The 17,520-nt window shown below is 30.7% G+C and overlaps 1 protein-coding gene across 1 annotated transcript in view; it reads left to right on the forward strand.

The window, feature by feature from the left end:
- The window catches only part of LOC123265286 (dual oxidase), a 32,742-nt gene that overhangs the window by 6,646 nt on the left and 8,576 nt on the right, over positions 1-17,520 (forward strand). The window contains exons 5-11 of the mRNA XM_044728972.1: positions 1,336-1,540; positions 1,640-1,806; positions 1,966-2,202; positions 4,130-4,575; positions 9,350-9,908; positions 13,730-14,176; positions 16,570-16,773. Coding sequence (XP_044584907.1) covers positions 1,336-1,540; positions 1,640-1,806; positions 1,966-2,202; positions 4,130-4,575; positions 9,350-9,908; positions 13,730-14,176; positions 16,570-16,773 — 2,265 coding nt within the window. The remainder of the gene's footprint in view (positions 1-1,335; positions 1,541-1,639; positions 1,807-1,965; positions 2,203-4,129; positions 4,576-9,349; positions 9,909-13,729; positions 14,177-16,569; positions 16,774-17,520) is intronic.

Below are 17,520 nucleotides of genomic sequence, written 5' to 3' on the forward strand. Positions count from 1 at the left end.
AAAAAAAATTAGGAAAACGGTTGACCCTAAAGGCCATCCCTGCAACTTCCCGCTAATTCCGTTAATACCTGGCCGCTTTTTTGAGCTCTTCGAGCTCAAAAGTACAATCTGTGTATTGTTTTAAGCTCTCCGAGCTCAAAAAGATACCTTTTCTATGCTTTTGAGCTCTTTGAGCTCAAAAGTCTGATAGAAGTTTCATGGAACACTATTTTTTGAATGTTCATACCGCAATAACTTTTGAATGAATGAACCGATTTTTACGCGGTTGGCGGCATTCTACGTAGATTTTTAAGCCTTATAAATAATTTCTAAGTTTCAATTGGTCAAACTAGAAATTTCGGAGTAACTCTGAAAAAACACTTTTTTCGGTTTTCTTTCGTTCACGATATCTCTCGAACGAATCAACCGATTTTGACCAGCTTGGTGGCAATCGACGTGGTTTTATGATGTTAAGAGCTGATTAGTTTTTGGAATCGATCGGTAGAGCTGTTTGAAAGTTATTCCAAAAAATGTCGAAGTTATGTTGAAAAAATCCTTATTTCCAAATATTTCGTCGAGGATATCTCTCGAACTAATCAACAGATTTCCACGTTTTCGGCGGCAATCGACGCGGTTTTTTAACCTCTGAAATTATTCTATATCATCAAAAACGATCCGAGAAGAAATGACGAAGTTATGTGAAAAAAACAGTTTTTTCGGTTTTTTTCGGTTTTATTTCGTTCACGCTATCTCTCGAACGAATCAACCGATTTTGACCGGATTAGCGCCGATCGGCGTGGTTTTTTGACATTAAGAGCTGATTAGTTTTTGAAATTGATCGATCGAGCCGTTTAAAAGATATTCCAAAAAAACCACTGTCAAAAATGATTTTTTTCTAATTTTTTTTGAGATTTTTCAAAATTTCTCAAAATCTATCGGTCCGAATCGGTTCAAATTCTCAGGAAATCTAAGTTTGGCGAAGCCCTTTCGAATGGCACCAACCGCGATGAAATCGGTTCAACCGTTCAAAAATTATAAGAGGTTTACATACTTACACACACACACACACATACATACAGACATAGTGACACCCTCGCGGGAATAGTCAGGAAAGCTTCCTAGGACCTCAAAACGTCGAGATCTAATGAAAACTCGATTTTTGCAAAACGGGGTGAAAACAATAACTTCCCGATTTTTGAAAATCTGAGATTTTTAGCGGGAAGTTAAAAAAATTGACAGAGCTAATTAAAAAAAAAATGATTAACTTACGACATTTTGAAGCCGAGTAATTAACTAAAACAATCTCCTAGAAAGTTTCATCCAATTTGTAAGTTCCTAGAACCTTTCTGATTCTAGATTAACAAAGTGACATCGTGGATAGATGGCAGCTTTGTTTACTCCAGCAGTGAAGCCTGGGCGAACACAATGCGAACTTTTAAAAACGGGAGTTTCGTAACCGAACCAATGGGACAGTTCCCAGTTCGGAATACGATGCGAGCGCCGTTGTTCAACAATGCGGCGCCTAGTGTAATGAGGATGTTAAATCCTGAACGTCTTTACTGTGAGTATCATTAAAAATTACTTTAATTAATTAATTAATTAACAAATGAAGAATAAAAATAATAAAAGTCAGATTAATGAAGTAAAAACTTTTTTCAAGTACTAGGAGATCCGCGAACAAATCAACATCCAGCCTTGTTAACCTTCGGAATAATTTTCTACCGGTGGCACAATGTCATTGCCGGTCGTGTCCAGCGGGAAAATCCATTTATGTCTGACGAAGATATTTTCCAACGCACACGTCGAATAGTTGTAGGAACAATCCAGGTACTTAATAACTTAATTGCACACTCAATACTGAGCTACTAGACTGGAACTAGATCATTATTGCTTAATGTTTTCTGTCTCGCGCTCGCTCATGTTTTTTTAATGCCGGTTAAATTATTTATTTATTTATTTAATTAATTATCTATTTATTTATTCTAGAACATTATTATGTACGAGTACTTGCCGGCGCTACTGGGAGAAAAATTACCAGATTATCAGGGCTACAAGCCAGACATACATCCGGGTATCAGTCATATGTTCCAGAGCGCGGCATTTCGTTTTGGACATACCCTCATACCACCTGGAATTTATCGGCGCGATGATAAGTGTAACTTTCTAATGACCCGTACAGGAAAACCGGCAATAAGATTGTGCAGTACTTGGTGGGATTCTAATGTGAGTATAATTATCTATATAATTAAGAGAATAAGAGAAATTTTGACTAGTATTTATATGATAAAATGAGTTTTTTAAAATAAATTTAGTATCATTGGAAAGGCCAAGATATGAATTAGTGCCTTTTAAATGTTTAATTTCCTTTTCTAAAATTGTTAATTTATTATGATAAGTTTTCGAAGTAGTTATAAATAGATTAGAATTTCGCGATAAACAAAATTTGTTTATTTATTTATTTTGTTTTGTACAAGTCAATGTGGTTTTATCTCAAAAATTAATTTATATAATTAAGAAAGTAAGAAAAATTTTTACCGGGTATATCTTTATCGTAAATTACGTTTGATATTTTTTCAACGATAGTCATTTATGATTTAAATAATTGAGAGAGTAAGGAAAATTTTGTGACGAGCGTATTATTATTTTTAAAAGAATTTTTATAGTTTAATTTGGTATCATCAGAAAGGTCTTGATAAGAATTAGTGCCTTTTGGTTTGATATATTTTTTAGTAGTCAATTTTTTATGTCAAGTTTTTGGAGGAATTTTTAATAGTTTGTTGGTTCTATAAATTTGTTCCGTCACATTTGTCCATTAAATTATTTGTAATTGATTCTTTCATATTGATATAATAGAAAGTGTAAAAAGAATTTTGTCCAGCATATTTATATGATAAAATGAGTTTTTTGAATTAAATTTAGTATCATTGGAAAGGCCAAGATATGAATTAGTGCCTTTTAAATGTTTCATTTCCTTTTCTAAAATTGTTAATTTATTATGATGAGTTTTCGAAGTAATTATAAATAGATTAGAATTTCGCGATAAACAAAATTTGTTTATTTATTTATTTTGTTTTGTACAAGTCAATGTGGTTTTATGTCAAAAATTAATTTATATAATAAGAGACTAAGAAAAATTTTTAACGGGTATATCTTTATCGTAAATTAGGTTTGATATTTTTTCAGCGATAGTCATTTATGATTTAAATAATTGAGAGAGTAAGGAAAATTTTGTGACGAGCGTATTATTATTTTTAAAAGAATTTTTATAGTTTAATTTGGTATCATCAGAAAGGTCTTGATAAGAATTAGTGCCTTTTGGTTTTATATATTTTTTAGTAGTCAATTTTTTATGTCAAGTTTTTGGAGGAGTTTTTAATAGTTTGTTGGTTCTATAAATTTGTTCCGTCACATTTGACCATTAAATTATTTGTAATTGATCCTGTGACAGCACTATTATTTTTTAAATTTATTCAAAAAGTACCCGAACTATGTATAGTGTCATAAATATCAAAAAATCATTAAGCCAAAATTTTCTTATTCATCATCCGTAAATCTCGGAAGTCAAATAGTGACTGCAGGTTGCTAGTTATATAACACTGAAGTTGGCAGACATTAGAAATTTTTTTAGAATTTTATAACTGAAATTATTATGAAAAAAATTTATGATAGTGAAATGAGAGACATCTGATAATTTTTAGAAATTTTTTAACTATTAAATTATGGCAAGAAAAATTTATTTAAAAAATTCCATCTTTAGGTGATCTAAAAAATTCTAAGTGCAATTTTTTAAAAACAATTCTTAGACGTAGTTTATTGTTCAAAAAAAGTGCCTAAACTATGTATAGTGTCATAAATATCAAAAAATCATTAAAAGTTTTATTATTTATAATCTGTAAATCTCAGAAGTCACATAGTAATTACATTAGTCACATAATCATTAAATTATGACACTGACATTAAAAATTGTTTTATAATTTTTGTAGCCATGAATTATAAAAAAAAATTTTCTAAAATTTTTAGAAGCGCTTTTTTATTGTAATTGACTGCAACAAGTAGCTAATTCATCTTATTTATAATCAGTAATTATTATTACTAATAAATAAATAATAACCAATGATTGATAATTTATAATAATTCAATGTTAATACAGGAAGTTGTTTCCAATAATACAATAGAAGAACTAATAATGGGTATGGCATCCCAATTAGCCGAACGAGAAGACAATTTACTGAGTGATGATATCAGAAATAATTTATTTGGCCCGATGGAATTTTCACGGCGCGACCTTGGAGCGCTCAATATCATGCGTGGACGTGACAACGGGCTACCTGATTACAATACTGCACGTACTTACTTCAATTTACCTAGAAAGACTACCTGGAATGATATAAACCCCGAGTTATTTGCCAAACGCCCGGATTTGTTGCGAGAATTAATTGAAATTCACGACAACAACCTCAACAACATTGACGTCTACGTCGGCGGGATGTTAGAGTCCATTGACGGGCCTGGCGAGCTATTTTCTACGGTTATTAAAGAGCAATTTATACGCCTACGTGACTCGGATCGTTTTTGGTTCGAGAATCAAGACTCTGGGTAAGTTGAGAAGGTCGTCTGGAATAAATATTTACTGTGTTACGTTAGCTTCATTCATCAGGAAACTTAACGCTGATTAATCTTACCGGGTATTTTTATTCACCGGAAAGATTCTGAATCATTTACAGTTAAAAAATTTTTTTAATTAGTTATATTGTAAATTTATTTGGAATTTTCAATGAATTTTTTCTTAAAATTGTCTTTTCAAAGCTGATGAGAAAAATTTATCAAAAAAACCCGGTCTCTAATTTTTATTCAATTTTCTTAATCAAGACTCGATAGAGTCTGGCGCCAAGTTCCGTTCTCAAGCCAGACTACCGAGTATGTATCAGGGTACCCAGACTTTCTTTTCGGCGCTAAAGTCGCCCAAAGTCGCCGCGATCAATTCAAATTATAAAAATTAAATGAAAATTTTTTTGCACGCCTCATAGCGCGAAGCGCGTGAGGTTGTGCTTTATACTCGACTCGTCAAGGTCAAGCAATTTTGTGATCTTTAAATGTCTCTATCACAACCATATTACACTTATACAATAATATAAGTAGATGTACACGGAGAAAACACTTAAATTAAACCATCTTTTACTTTCTAAAATCATTTCATGTAGCTATTTTAAAAAAAAAAACGTTTTGAAAAAAATTTTACGTGGACGTCCGGATGTCACCCCATTTTGGATGTACCAATGATTACTCCCAAACAAATTGATATTTCAAGACCGGACCTTTTTTATTAGTTTACGAATGCGATGAACTGGGTCCGTATTTCATATCAGTAGCCTAGTTTACGTATTTTTTTTTTTAATTAAATTTTTATTAAAATTTATTACGATATAACCGTACAAAGACAAACGAATTTTTCTTATTTGTCACGTGAAAACTATGGCGCCACTTGATAAAGCTAGATTTTTTTAGACTGCGTGCGCATATAACAAGAAAAAAGGGCGCTGATATTTAAAAAAAAAAAATACTGTAAGAAATTACTTAATTATAATTTTCTTTTTTTTTATCAGTTACACAATTTATTTTTTCTTAAAAAATGAATGAGCGTTATGAGGCGTGCACTTTTGGATTTTCCAAACTTTTTTCAAATCTGGTTTATTGAGAATTATAAAATTATTATCATTTAACAAAATTATGAGTTAGAATACAAAATTCAAGTAAATTTTATGGTGAAATTTTCATCATAAAATTAGTTTAGATAAATTAACATATAAGGTAAAAGCCCCAATTATTGACACTATAAGAGACAAAGTTATGATTTCATTTTTTTTAATCAATCAAATATAAATATCGATGAATTTTGTTTGTGGTAATATCTTCAGATTCACCATAAAAATTATGAACTAGTTATTGACCCCCATTATTTAAATATCGTAAAGCATACAATTAATTTCGATTATTTAATTTTATAAATATTTCATATATTGTTAATTAAAAAAAAAATAGATCATATAATTACATGAAAAAATTAATTTAAACTCGGCAGTTAAAAAAATCAAAACGGATTTGGTGTACGTCATTGTGTACTTCAATTTTTTTTAAAAGTCCTAGTAAATAGATTTTACGAATTTCATAAAAAGTGAAATATTTTGTAACCACGCACACTAAATACGTTCCAAAATTGTTTCTTTTAATTTTTAAATTTACAACAAAATTTTTTTTAATTTCCGAAATTCATATATAATCATATCGGTTACTTGGATTTTTTAATTTTTTATTTTATATCTTTTTGTAAAGAAATAAAATTTTTTTTTCTTAATAGTCTTATGAACGTGGACTTGGTGCGATTTTTTTTTTTACAGTGAAACTGTTTTTGTTCGGATTATATTTTCCAGTAATTGATCCCAGGATTAATCTTTCAACAGTTTAGACTAAAATTTTAATCAAAAATCGATCATTTCTTTTTATCAACCAAGAATTAGAAAAATCATTATTTGTATAAAAAAGACGCGATTCGACTACATCCGAAATGAAAGGTAGATTTCATAGAATGAATTATCATCTTGTCTCAATAACTTTCGTTTGATAGGAAATGAAATTTATTTTAACATACATTAGTAGGTTGTATTACACATTGCCAGAAAATGATTCAATTTATTGATTTATTTTATTTATTTATTTATTTACTTCCCAAAATTACATAAATAGTTGTACAAATAACTACATATCGCGTTACTAATGCAAGAAGGGCGCATCTCAATATCTTCGCCCTTCTGGCTCTGCGTCAAATTAAAGGTAATTAAAGGTAATTAAAGGTTATATGCGTCAAATTAAAGGTAATTTCATGAACTTTCACATGAATTTATCAAAAATTAGCCACCTCTTTTTAATTAAAAGTTATATATCAATGAAGCTGGCATTTCTAAATTTATTGATGGATTTCGCTCATCTTCAAACTCATTCAAGGTTATTATCCAAAGAATATGTGTAACAAATTTCATCTAAATCCGTCAAGAACTGTAGACACAATCGCGCCAACATCCCGCGTTATATTACTCAAATATATAAATTTTTTAACTAACGTTATTCTTGAGCTTTACTCGACTAGTTGAGAGATATTATGACAAAATTCCGAGTAAATTACGACATTAGGACCAATGCAAAAGATTGATTTCTAAGAAATCTACTTAAAAACCAATAAAATCAAATATAAATTTCATTCAAAAAAATAAAAATAAAAATTACTGACCCTACTTATAAATATTTACCAAATTAATCAAAACTTTTTTTATATAAAATTTAATTTTATACAAAAAAAATTTCTTATAATTTTTTATTATTAATTATTATGTAACGTTTATTTTGCTTATTTCTGAACAAAACTAACGATCAACATAATAAATTTATAATTATCGGAGTGAGCTCAGCGGGCTCCAGGATTCCATGGTAGGTTTCTTAAATTAAACCCTCAGATCATTTCCAATTGAAATAAATAAATATCATTTATTTATCGTTAATAATACATATAATAAAATAATATAATTGTAAGGTAAATTTCCAATATCGGGTATCTGCTGTTTGTCCTACTGGTCCTCTGTAAGATCTTTACGGTGTCTTTGGTTGACTGGAGACTTTGACTTGCCAAAGTAAGTCAAAGTCGACGCTGTTTGAATTTTACTTCAAACAGTATTCCACGGTATCCCTGGTTGACTGGAGACTTTGACTTGCCAAAATGAGTCGAAATCGGTACTTTGAATTTAATTCAACAGTACCCTACGGCGGCCTTGGCTGACTGAAAATCAGCCTCTTCTATCTTCAGCACTATCTTTTTAGCACTCGTTGGTTCCTCGAGCTTGTTTTCGAGTTCCCTGGTACTCAGCCGCTTGCTCAAGGAAAAGTGATCCAAGACTCCGCGACTCGCGTTTATATAGGGCTTTTGGGCCGGTGTCCTTACTCCTCATTGGCTGATTCTGGGTGGAGAGCTGGTGCGCACCTTTACCGCGCATCGCGATTCCCGAGATGCTTACTTGGCCTGTAACCGCCAAGTCCTTACTGGCGACTGGCGCTTTTACTTGACGGTAACCGTCAAGCAAGTGGCGCATGCATAAAAAATTCTTTTGTATATTTTTTTCTCCTACCTAGTTTTTTTTTTCTCTCATTAATTTTTAAATATTGAACTTCCCGCTAAGAAAATCGAAGATTTTCAAAAATCGGGAAGTTATTGTTTTCACCCCGTTTTGCAAAAATCGAGTTTTCATCAGATCTCGACGTTTGAAGGTCACAGGAAGCTTCCCTGACTATCCCCGTGAGGTTGTCACGGTGTGTGTGTGTGTGTGTGTGTATGTGTATGTGTGTGTGTGTGTGTGTGTGTGTGTGTGTGTGTGTGTGTGTGTGTGTGTGTGTGTGTGTGTGTGTGTGTGTGTGTGTGTGTGTGTGTGTGTGAAAGTATGTGAACCGCTTATAACTTTTGAACGGCTTGACCGATTTCATCGTGGTTGGTGCCATTCGAAAGGGCTTGACCAAACTTAGATTTTGAAAACTATTTGGCCCGATTCAGATCAATAGATTTTGAGAAATCTTCAAAAAACTGAAAAAAAAATTTTTTTCAAATGTGGTTTTTTTGGAATAACTTTTAAACGGCTTTATGGTTCAATTCCAAAAACTAATCAGCTCTTAACCTCGAAAAACCACGTCGATCGCCACCCGTCCGGTCAAAATCGGTTGATTCGTTCGAGAGATATCGTGAACGAAAGAAAACCGAAAAAAGTGTTTTTTCGGAATAACTCCGAAATTCCTCGCGCGATCAATTCAAAATTTAAGATTCTTTGTGAGGCTTGAAAAACTGCGTCGAATGCTGCCAACCGCGTGAAAATCGGTTTATTCATTCAAAAGTTATTGCGGTTTAAAAATTCAAAAAATAGTGTCTTATCAAATCTCTATCAGACTTTTGAGCTCGAAGAGCTCAAAAGCATAGGAAAGCAATCTCTTTGAGCTCGGAAAGCTCAAAATAACCCATAAATTGTATTTTTAAGCTCGAAGAGCTCAAAAACATCATTGGTGCAATTTTAAGCGCCTAAGTATGGAATTAGCGGGAAGTTGCAGGGATGGCCTTCAGGGTCAACCGTTTTCCTAATTTTTTTTTCCTTCTGTCACACTTCTTTGCTCAATGATGAATTATTAATTAATGTAAATTTTTTTTTCTCTGAACAAGTTTAAAATTTTTTTTCTTAGAAAAAATAAAAAATAATAATAAATATTTTTTCAAAAATATTTATTATTATTTAAAATATTTTATAAAATTGAATTAATATTTACCAATATTTTTTTTTTCAATTAGAGTATTCACAAAAAATGAAATTGAAGAAATCCGTCGAGTAACTCTCTGGGACGTGATAGCAAACACAACAACAATAGACCCTTCAGCAATCCAGCGGAACGTGTTTGTTTGGACGGAGGAAGATCCTTGCCCTCAACCGGAGCAATTAAAGGGCTCGATGCTGGACTCTTGTGCCCCGCTTCAAAGATACGATTACTTCATAGGAAGCGAGTTGGTGTACATCTACGTCTGCGTGTTCATAGCATTCATCCCGATTCTCTGCGCCGGAGCCGGGTACGGCGTGGTAAAACTCCAGAATCGGCGACGGAGAAGACTGAAGATCGTCCAGGAGTCGATCAAGCGACGCAGTGGTCGCACAGGGTGTATTGTTGCATCCCTAAATGGAAACGGACGGATCGACAAGATGATTGTCAGAGAATGGCTGCATGCGAATCACAAGCGGCTTGTAAAAGTTAAATTCGGTCCTGAAGCTGCGCTGTACATTGAGGACCGCAAAGGCGACAATCTTCGGACGTTTGATTTCAGCGCGGTCAATGTTGTCGCCGTTGAGGAGTCTCAGGTAGTTAAATAAATTTTTATAGTGTAATATTTAAATATGGAGATGATAATAGTTTAAATGTAAGGAGATCCACGCAAAGTAGTCAAATTTTTAAAACTTCCTGATAATTTGTAAATTCAATCCACGCGGCTTAATAATTAATAAAAAAATAAAAAAATAGTAGCTTTCCGGGATATTAAATTAAATAATTAGTTTCGAAAATTGTAATTTTTACATGGAGGTAAATGGAGATTCCACCAGTCGTGTATTTGGTTAATAATTTAATGCAATTAACGATTTTAAAAAAATTTTATTTTCATTGAATTTGATTGAAAAAATAATAAGCTTTCGATTAAAACAACCCTAGCGGTTTCGGTGCCACCGATAAAACTCTGTAGAAACTCGTCCGAAACTCAGCATAACGACGGAGTATAGTCAGCGCATATGGGGAGTAAACTCGGAGTATTGTGTGCAGTTGTGACACATAAAGACGATAGTGGTTAATAGGTGTTTAATCGAGATCGTTACGGAGTTTGGTTGGAATTTTGCTGGTGTTCTCATGAAGTTTTCCCCGAGTTTTATCAGTGTTTTTACGGGTTTTCTGTCGAGTTTAGTCAGCGTCTTTACCGAGCTATTGTGGAGCTTTCCAAGAGTATTTTGCGAGTTTCATCGGAGTTTTTGATGGATAATGAATGAAAAACCGAAAAAAATAATTCGTACAGACCGGGACTCGAACCCAGACTATTTGATTTCTAGCCAAGGGCTCAATCGGTCAAGCTATCTTAGACATTATCAGTATTAACTATTTAGTCACATAATAAGACCCACCAAGTAATAAACAACACTGTCTATCTTACGGAAACCGAAAAAGTTTTGAATCGCTTTATGTATTGATAATATTCTAATTTTAGTTATGATAATATTGATTCAGTGTAACAACTGTAAACTTTTGACAATTTCATTATGATGTCATTTTTTTTATATATCATATATTTTACTTATAAACTTCATAATACATTTATTAAATAACATATTCTATGTAGATAAATATATTTCAACTTGTAAATAAATAAATTAATTAATAAAAAGTACACCGTAATTGAAAAATGATTTATTTATAGTCATCTTTGTGAAATTAAAATTAATTTTCATGCCGTGAAGTATTATTAATTGCGAGTAAACTCCACAATAACACTACCAAAACTCCGAAAAAACACCAGCGAAACTCTTATAAAGCTCCGCAAAACATTGAAAAAAACTCGACAAAAACTCCCTAGCAACTCCGAAAATACTCAACAAAAACTCGACGAAAACGCCAAAAAAACTCCACTGTAACTCCGAAAATATTCGACAAAAACGTGAGGAAAACTCCATAGCGACTCCGAAAAAACTCATCAAAAACTTCTCGAAAACTCCAATAATACACTTTTGTGACTCCGTGTCGTAACTGCACACAATACTCCTTGCATACACCTCTAAAACTCCGCGTAAACTCGGCTTATACCCCGATTAAACTCCAAGAGGGAGTATACTCCATAGTAACTCCGCGTAAACTCCGAGTTTACTCTGAGTCGTCGATACCGCTAGGGAATAAAAAAAGTAGCTTTCCGAACGTATTACGGAGATATTTTATATTTTTTATGAAAAATCACTCGGAACTTGGGTTCTTTAAAGTCTTGTATTTGACTTGGCAACACCGCTTGCGCAGTTACCCGGCGCATAAGTAACCACGGCTTTTTAAATGCTAGAAGATCTTAGTTATTTTAGTTAGACAGTAAACATAAATAAATTTTAAGGTAAGGGAACTCTTGCGGTGTTGTCAAGTGTATACCGGTAATTCAGAGTGCTTTATTTTTTATTAGTCAATTAAGGTAAAGTACCCAGTAGTCGAACAGGCTTCAAAGTAAAACATATTTGACCCTACTTTTAATATATAAAGATGTAATTATTAGTTCAAATTAGTGATTTTCATGAAAATATAAACAATTTTGAATTGATTGAAGCGCAAAATAACGCAGATAATTGACTATTTATATTTTGACGTTTTTAAAATAAACTAGGAAAGAAGTAGTAGTTGAACACTCTGGGAGCAGTTGTTGAACTAATAAAATGTAATAGGCACACTAAAAATTTTCATCATTTTATTGAAATATTCAAAGATTTATAACATATTGTTGAATAATATTAAAAATAATACCGTGAATATTTAATATGTTCATTTAAAAATGATAAATATTTGTATTTAATGTTTTAATTACATTTTTTATGAATGACAAAGCAAATTTTCAATTATAAATCAAAAACTCGTAAAAATTCGTAAATTTCAATCTATAGCTATTAATACTTTGAAACATGGCCAGAATGCTTTTTGGCGTTTTTGAGCTGTTAAGAATAAATTTTATTAAATTCTACCCCCACATGTCCGTGCGTGGGCGTAAAATTAAAAGAAATTGTACCTTTTAATCTATAGCAGCTAAAGGATTGAAACTTGGCCAGATTGATTTTTGGAGTTTTGAGCTGTAAAGAATGAATTTTATGAAATACCACCCTCACAAATCCTTGCGTGGGCGTTAATTAAAAATTATAAAATTCAATTCCTAAAGGATAATAAGAAGGCATTAAATATAAAAAATTAAAAATTTTTATATAAGGTAAAAGCCCTAATAGATGATCATGTACCATTATATGATCACTCTATGTATTTGTATACCTATATTTGTGAATATAGATATACAAATACACGTATATTGTACGCCACGCGAAGCAGGCAGGCAGGTGGCAGCAGCTAGTATATATATATATATATATATATATATATATATATATATATATATATATATATATATATATATATACATATATAAATTTTTTAACTAACGTTATTTTTGAGCTTTACTCGACTAGTTAAAAGATATTACGACAAAATTCCGAGTAAATTCCAACATGAGGACCAATGCAAAAGATTGATTTCTATGAAATCTACCTAAAAACGCGGTCTACAAAATACTAACTAGTCTCCCAATAAAACCCCCTCCCCCCTCAGGGCGACTAGCCGTCATCCCTGTGGGGTCCTAAACTCTACCCTGAGAGCAAGTGGAGAGTATCCTCCTCGCTCCCAAAAATTGTCCTCGGGACTTATAAATTCTCCTCGGGACTTATAAAATCTTCGCTTACCTAAATTATTTCTTCCAAAATAATAATCGTCATTTCTTTCATTTTATATCCATTCATCGCTTTCCCATACTAAATCTTGTTCGGAACTCGGAATAATTTTCCCAGTCTTTTAATTTCTTTTACAATTAATTTCTTTTGCTCGATTAATTCGCTCGGCTTCATAATAATTTCTCACACGCTTAATTTCTTAATTTAATCATACCTTCGGTAAGAATAATATAATATTATTAACTAAATAAATACAATAATTAAATAATAATCGCCACACTAATAACAATAATTGTTTCTATTAATTTTTAAGTAATTAATAAAAATAAACTAAAATACTCAAATACAAAAAGTAAAATCTGGGACATATACTTTACCTTAAATGTTAATAATTATTTAATGAGTAAATTTTTCGGAAATTTCCTCAAAACTTTTATTAATTAATTTTAAGATGCATAACAAAAGTATTGCTGCGTATTATTTTTTTATAGACATTCTTTACACTAGGATGGTACTTGGATCTCCTTAATCATAATCTTTCGAATAAATATAAAAAAATTTTGGGTCAAGTTTAAGTCATTCGGCTACCAAACTGCCTTAAATGAATGAATTAAAATATTTTTAAGAGTAATAAGTAAAATATTAAATGCTGACTCATGAGTAGTTTTCGTCACATCTAGGAATGTGAGAGCGGTAACGGAAAGGCTTTGGTACTGTTGCGTATTCCGCGAGACTACGACCTTGTCCTTGAACTAGATTCTCACAACGATCGTGGAAAGTTTATATCTAAACTTGAAGCGCTACTTGGTATCCATAAGAAACATCTCACTATTGTCCACACCAACCGCGACATAATGCTCGCCAAGGCCGAGACCAAGGAGCGACGCCAGAAAAAACTCGAGCAGTTTTTCCGGGAAGCTTATGCTCTTACTTTCGGATTGAGGCCTGGAGAAAAGCGCCGTCGTAGGAGCCAGGATACTGATGACGGTGAAGTTGTCACTGTTATGAGAACTTCGTTGTCGAAAAGCGAATTTGCAAGCGCTCTTGGAATGCGACCCGATGCGGTGTTTGTTAAAAAAATGTTTAACATCGTCGACAAAGATAAAGACGGACGGATTTCTTTTCAGGTATTTTATATTTATATTTACTTCTTTATTAACAGATTGATGTGAAAGCGAGGTAAATATTTAAAGAGGTTTAGACATCAAGACTTTGCCCTGTTTTTAATCTTAAAAATTTATTTGTTGTAAATTTATTGGAAGAGTTTCAGCTAAAACGAGTGATGCTTTTTTATAGTTTTAATTTACAAACTATAATACTTTTGTATAGAAAATACATAATAATGTATGTTTTTAAGAGAATAAGTAAAATTTTTTCTTCAAGATAGTCGGATAAAATCGTTTTTTTTTAGTGAAATTTAGTGTCATTGCAAAGGTCTTGACTTTAATTTGTACCTTTTCAAGGTTTCATATAACTCTAATAGTCAATTTATGATAAGTATTTAGGCTGCATTTAAAAATGCACTATTTCTAGTTACATAATTAAGAAATAAGCTTGTGTCCTGAGAACTATTGACATTTTTAAAGATATAAGCTCACCCTGACATTACGCTCATCGAGACCTTTCATTTGAGTACCCACATCAATTTTTCATATATTTATATATATTATATATATGTATATATGAAAAATATATCAAAAATACATGTGGGTACTCAAATGAAAGCTCTTGATGAGTGTAACATCGGGATGAGCTTATATCTTTAAAAACGTCAATATTTAAGGAAGTACAGTGCAATTTAACAAATATCTTGTAAACGATTGCCATTTTTAAAGATATAAGCTCACCCCGATATTAGACTCATCAAGACCTTTCATTTGAGTACCCACATCAATTTTTCATATATTTATATATATTCCATATATGTATATATATGAAATATATATCAAAAATGCATGTGGGTACTCAAATGAAAGCTCTTGATGAGTGTAACATCGGGATGAGCTTATATCTTTAAAAACGTCAATATTTAAGGAAGTACAGTGCAATTTAACAAATATCTTGTAAACGATTGCCATTTTTAAAGATATAAGGTCACCCCGATATTAGACTCATCAAGACCTTTCATTTGAGTACCCACATCAATTTTTCATATATTTATATATATTCCATATATGTATATATATGAAATATATATCAAAAATGCATGTGGGTACTCAAATGAAAGCTCTTGATGAGTGTAACATCGAGATGAGCTTATATCTTTAAAAACGTCAATATTTAAGGAAGTACAGTGCAATTTAACAAATATCTTGTAAACGATTGACATTTTTAATTTTTAAAGATATAAGCTCACCCCCACATTAGACTCATCGAGACCTTTCATTTGAGTACCCACATCAATTTTTCATATATTTATATATATTCTATATATGTATATATATGAAATATATATCAAAAATGCATGTGCGTATTCAAATGAAAGCTCTTGATGAATGTAACATCGGGATGAGCTTATATCTTTAAAAACGTCAATATTTAAGAAAGTACAGTGCAATTTAACAAAAGTTATTATTAAATAAAGTAAAATTTTATTTATTTATAGTTCACAAGTCACGGCAGTCCCATAGTGACTGCACTCTTGCTAGTAAACATTGAATTGTAATAATTAACGTTACAGTCGGTTGCTCCGAATATTGAACATACACTTACTAAATATTGACCGCCTAGGTGCCAAATACTGACCAGTAGTATCATGCTTACTAGACTTATAAATAACTTTTATTTAAAATCTGTAATAGTTTGGACATTATAATGCTATAGAAGCTATAGCTAATCTATTTATTAAAATGTTAATAATTGAAGTATTGTTGTTAGTTGTTCTGTATTCTCATACAATATTATCTTCAGTACTTATATTTAAATCAATGGCCGGAGCCATACTAATATTAGCTACATTGGATAATTTGCAACAGCAATTGTTCACCAGAGTATTATTTCAATTATTAACATGCTTTTTCTCACAAAAATTTTGATAATTATTCTTCGATATTTAATTGTTTTGACAAATACTTATTTATTGATGATGAAGTATATAATTTTATATAAATTGATCGCAAATGTATTTACCAAACCCGGCGAGGTCAAATTCTGATTAATTTTCTTAACTTTCTGACATTAGTACACAAGCTTATTTTTTTTTATTACAATAACTATATTTATCTGCATGCTTAAATTTTTATTTAAAGTATAATTAAAAGTTGATAAATACCTATTGAGTATAGAATTAAATTACTAGATTATTTTAGATAAATTTTTTATGCTTCTTGATCAATATTTCGAGCCCAGTCAATTTTTACTTTAAAATTTTGAAGACAAATTTTCTTTTTAAATTTCAAAAGCTAACTTTTGTTTAAAAATTTTGAAGCAAAATTTTATTTAAAAATTATAAATATATTGGTCAATATTTAGTTCCTTTTCTTTAATTAATTTTATTATGATTTTTTTGTTTTATTATTAGGAATTTCTGGATACTGTACTCCTGTTTTCACGTGGCAAAACCGAAGATAAACTGCGGATTATTTTTGAAATGTGTGACAAAGACAGTGACGGAGTGATTGACAAAGAAGAGTTGTCTGAAATGTTGAGATCATTAGTTGAAATTGCACGGACTACTAGTTTGTCTGATGATCATGTCACTGAATTGATTGACGGAATGTTTCAAGTAATTGATTTATTTTAATTTTTATCAAAATACTCTAGAAAATTAAATTCCTTCTTTCTTTATTTCAGTCAAGTATATTTTAATTAATTAAATTCTAAAAAAAAATTAGACATGAAATTTTATTTATGACAAAAAATGTGAAAGAAAAAAACAAAAATTTCAATTGCTTGTTTTCCTTTTAAAAGTTGGAAAAAAAATTTTGGCTCTCATGTTTTTAGATAAAATTTCTATTTTATCATTTTTTTTATATTTTTGATACATTTTTTTTAAGTACATAAAAAAACAAACAATTAAAAAAAATAAAGTTGAATATCACAATTTTCTAAAAAATTTATAAATTTGTTCAAAATGTGATAATCAATTTTTTTTTTAATTGTACATTTTTTTATGTATTTAAAAAAAAACAATAAAATCAAATAGAAATTTTGTTGAAAAAAATGAAAATTCAAATATTAGTAAAAAAAAACGAACAATTAAAAAAAAATTGATCAATTTGATAAAAAAAAAAATTAACATGGGTTGAAAAAATTACCAATTAAAAATCAAATACAGTTTATCAAAACAATATAAAAAGAAACGAACAATTAAAAAAAAAATTTGATCAATTTGTTCAAAAAAAAAAAAAAAAAAAAAAAAAAAAGAAAAAAAAATTTACATGGGTTGAAAAAATTACCAATTAAAAATCAAATACAGTTTATCAAAACAATATAAATAATAGTTTAAAAAAACTAAAAACACGCTTTTTAT

The sequence above is a fragment of the Cotesia glomerata genome, linkage group LG5 (assembly GCF_020080835.1).
Source record: "Cotesia glomerata isolate CgM1 linkage group LG5, MPM_Cglom_v2.3, whole genome shotgun sequence".
Taxonomy (NCBI): Eukaryota; Metazoa; Arthropoda; class Insecta; order Hymenoptera; family Braconidae; genus Cotesia; species Cotesia glomerata.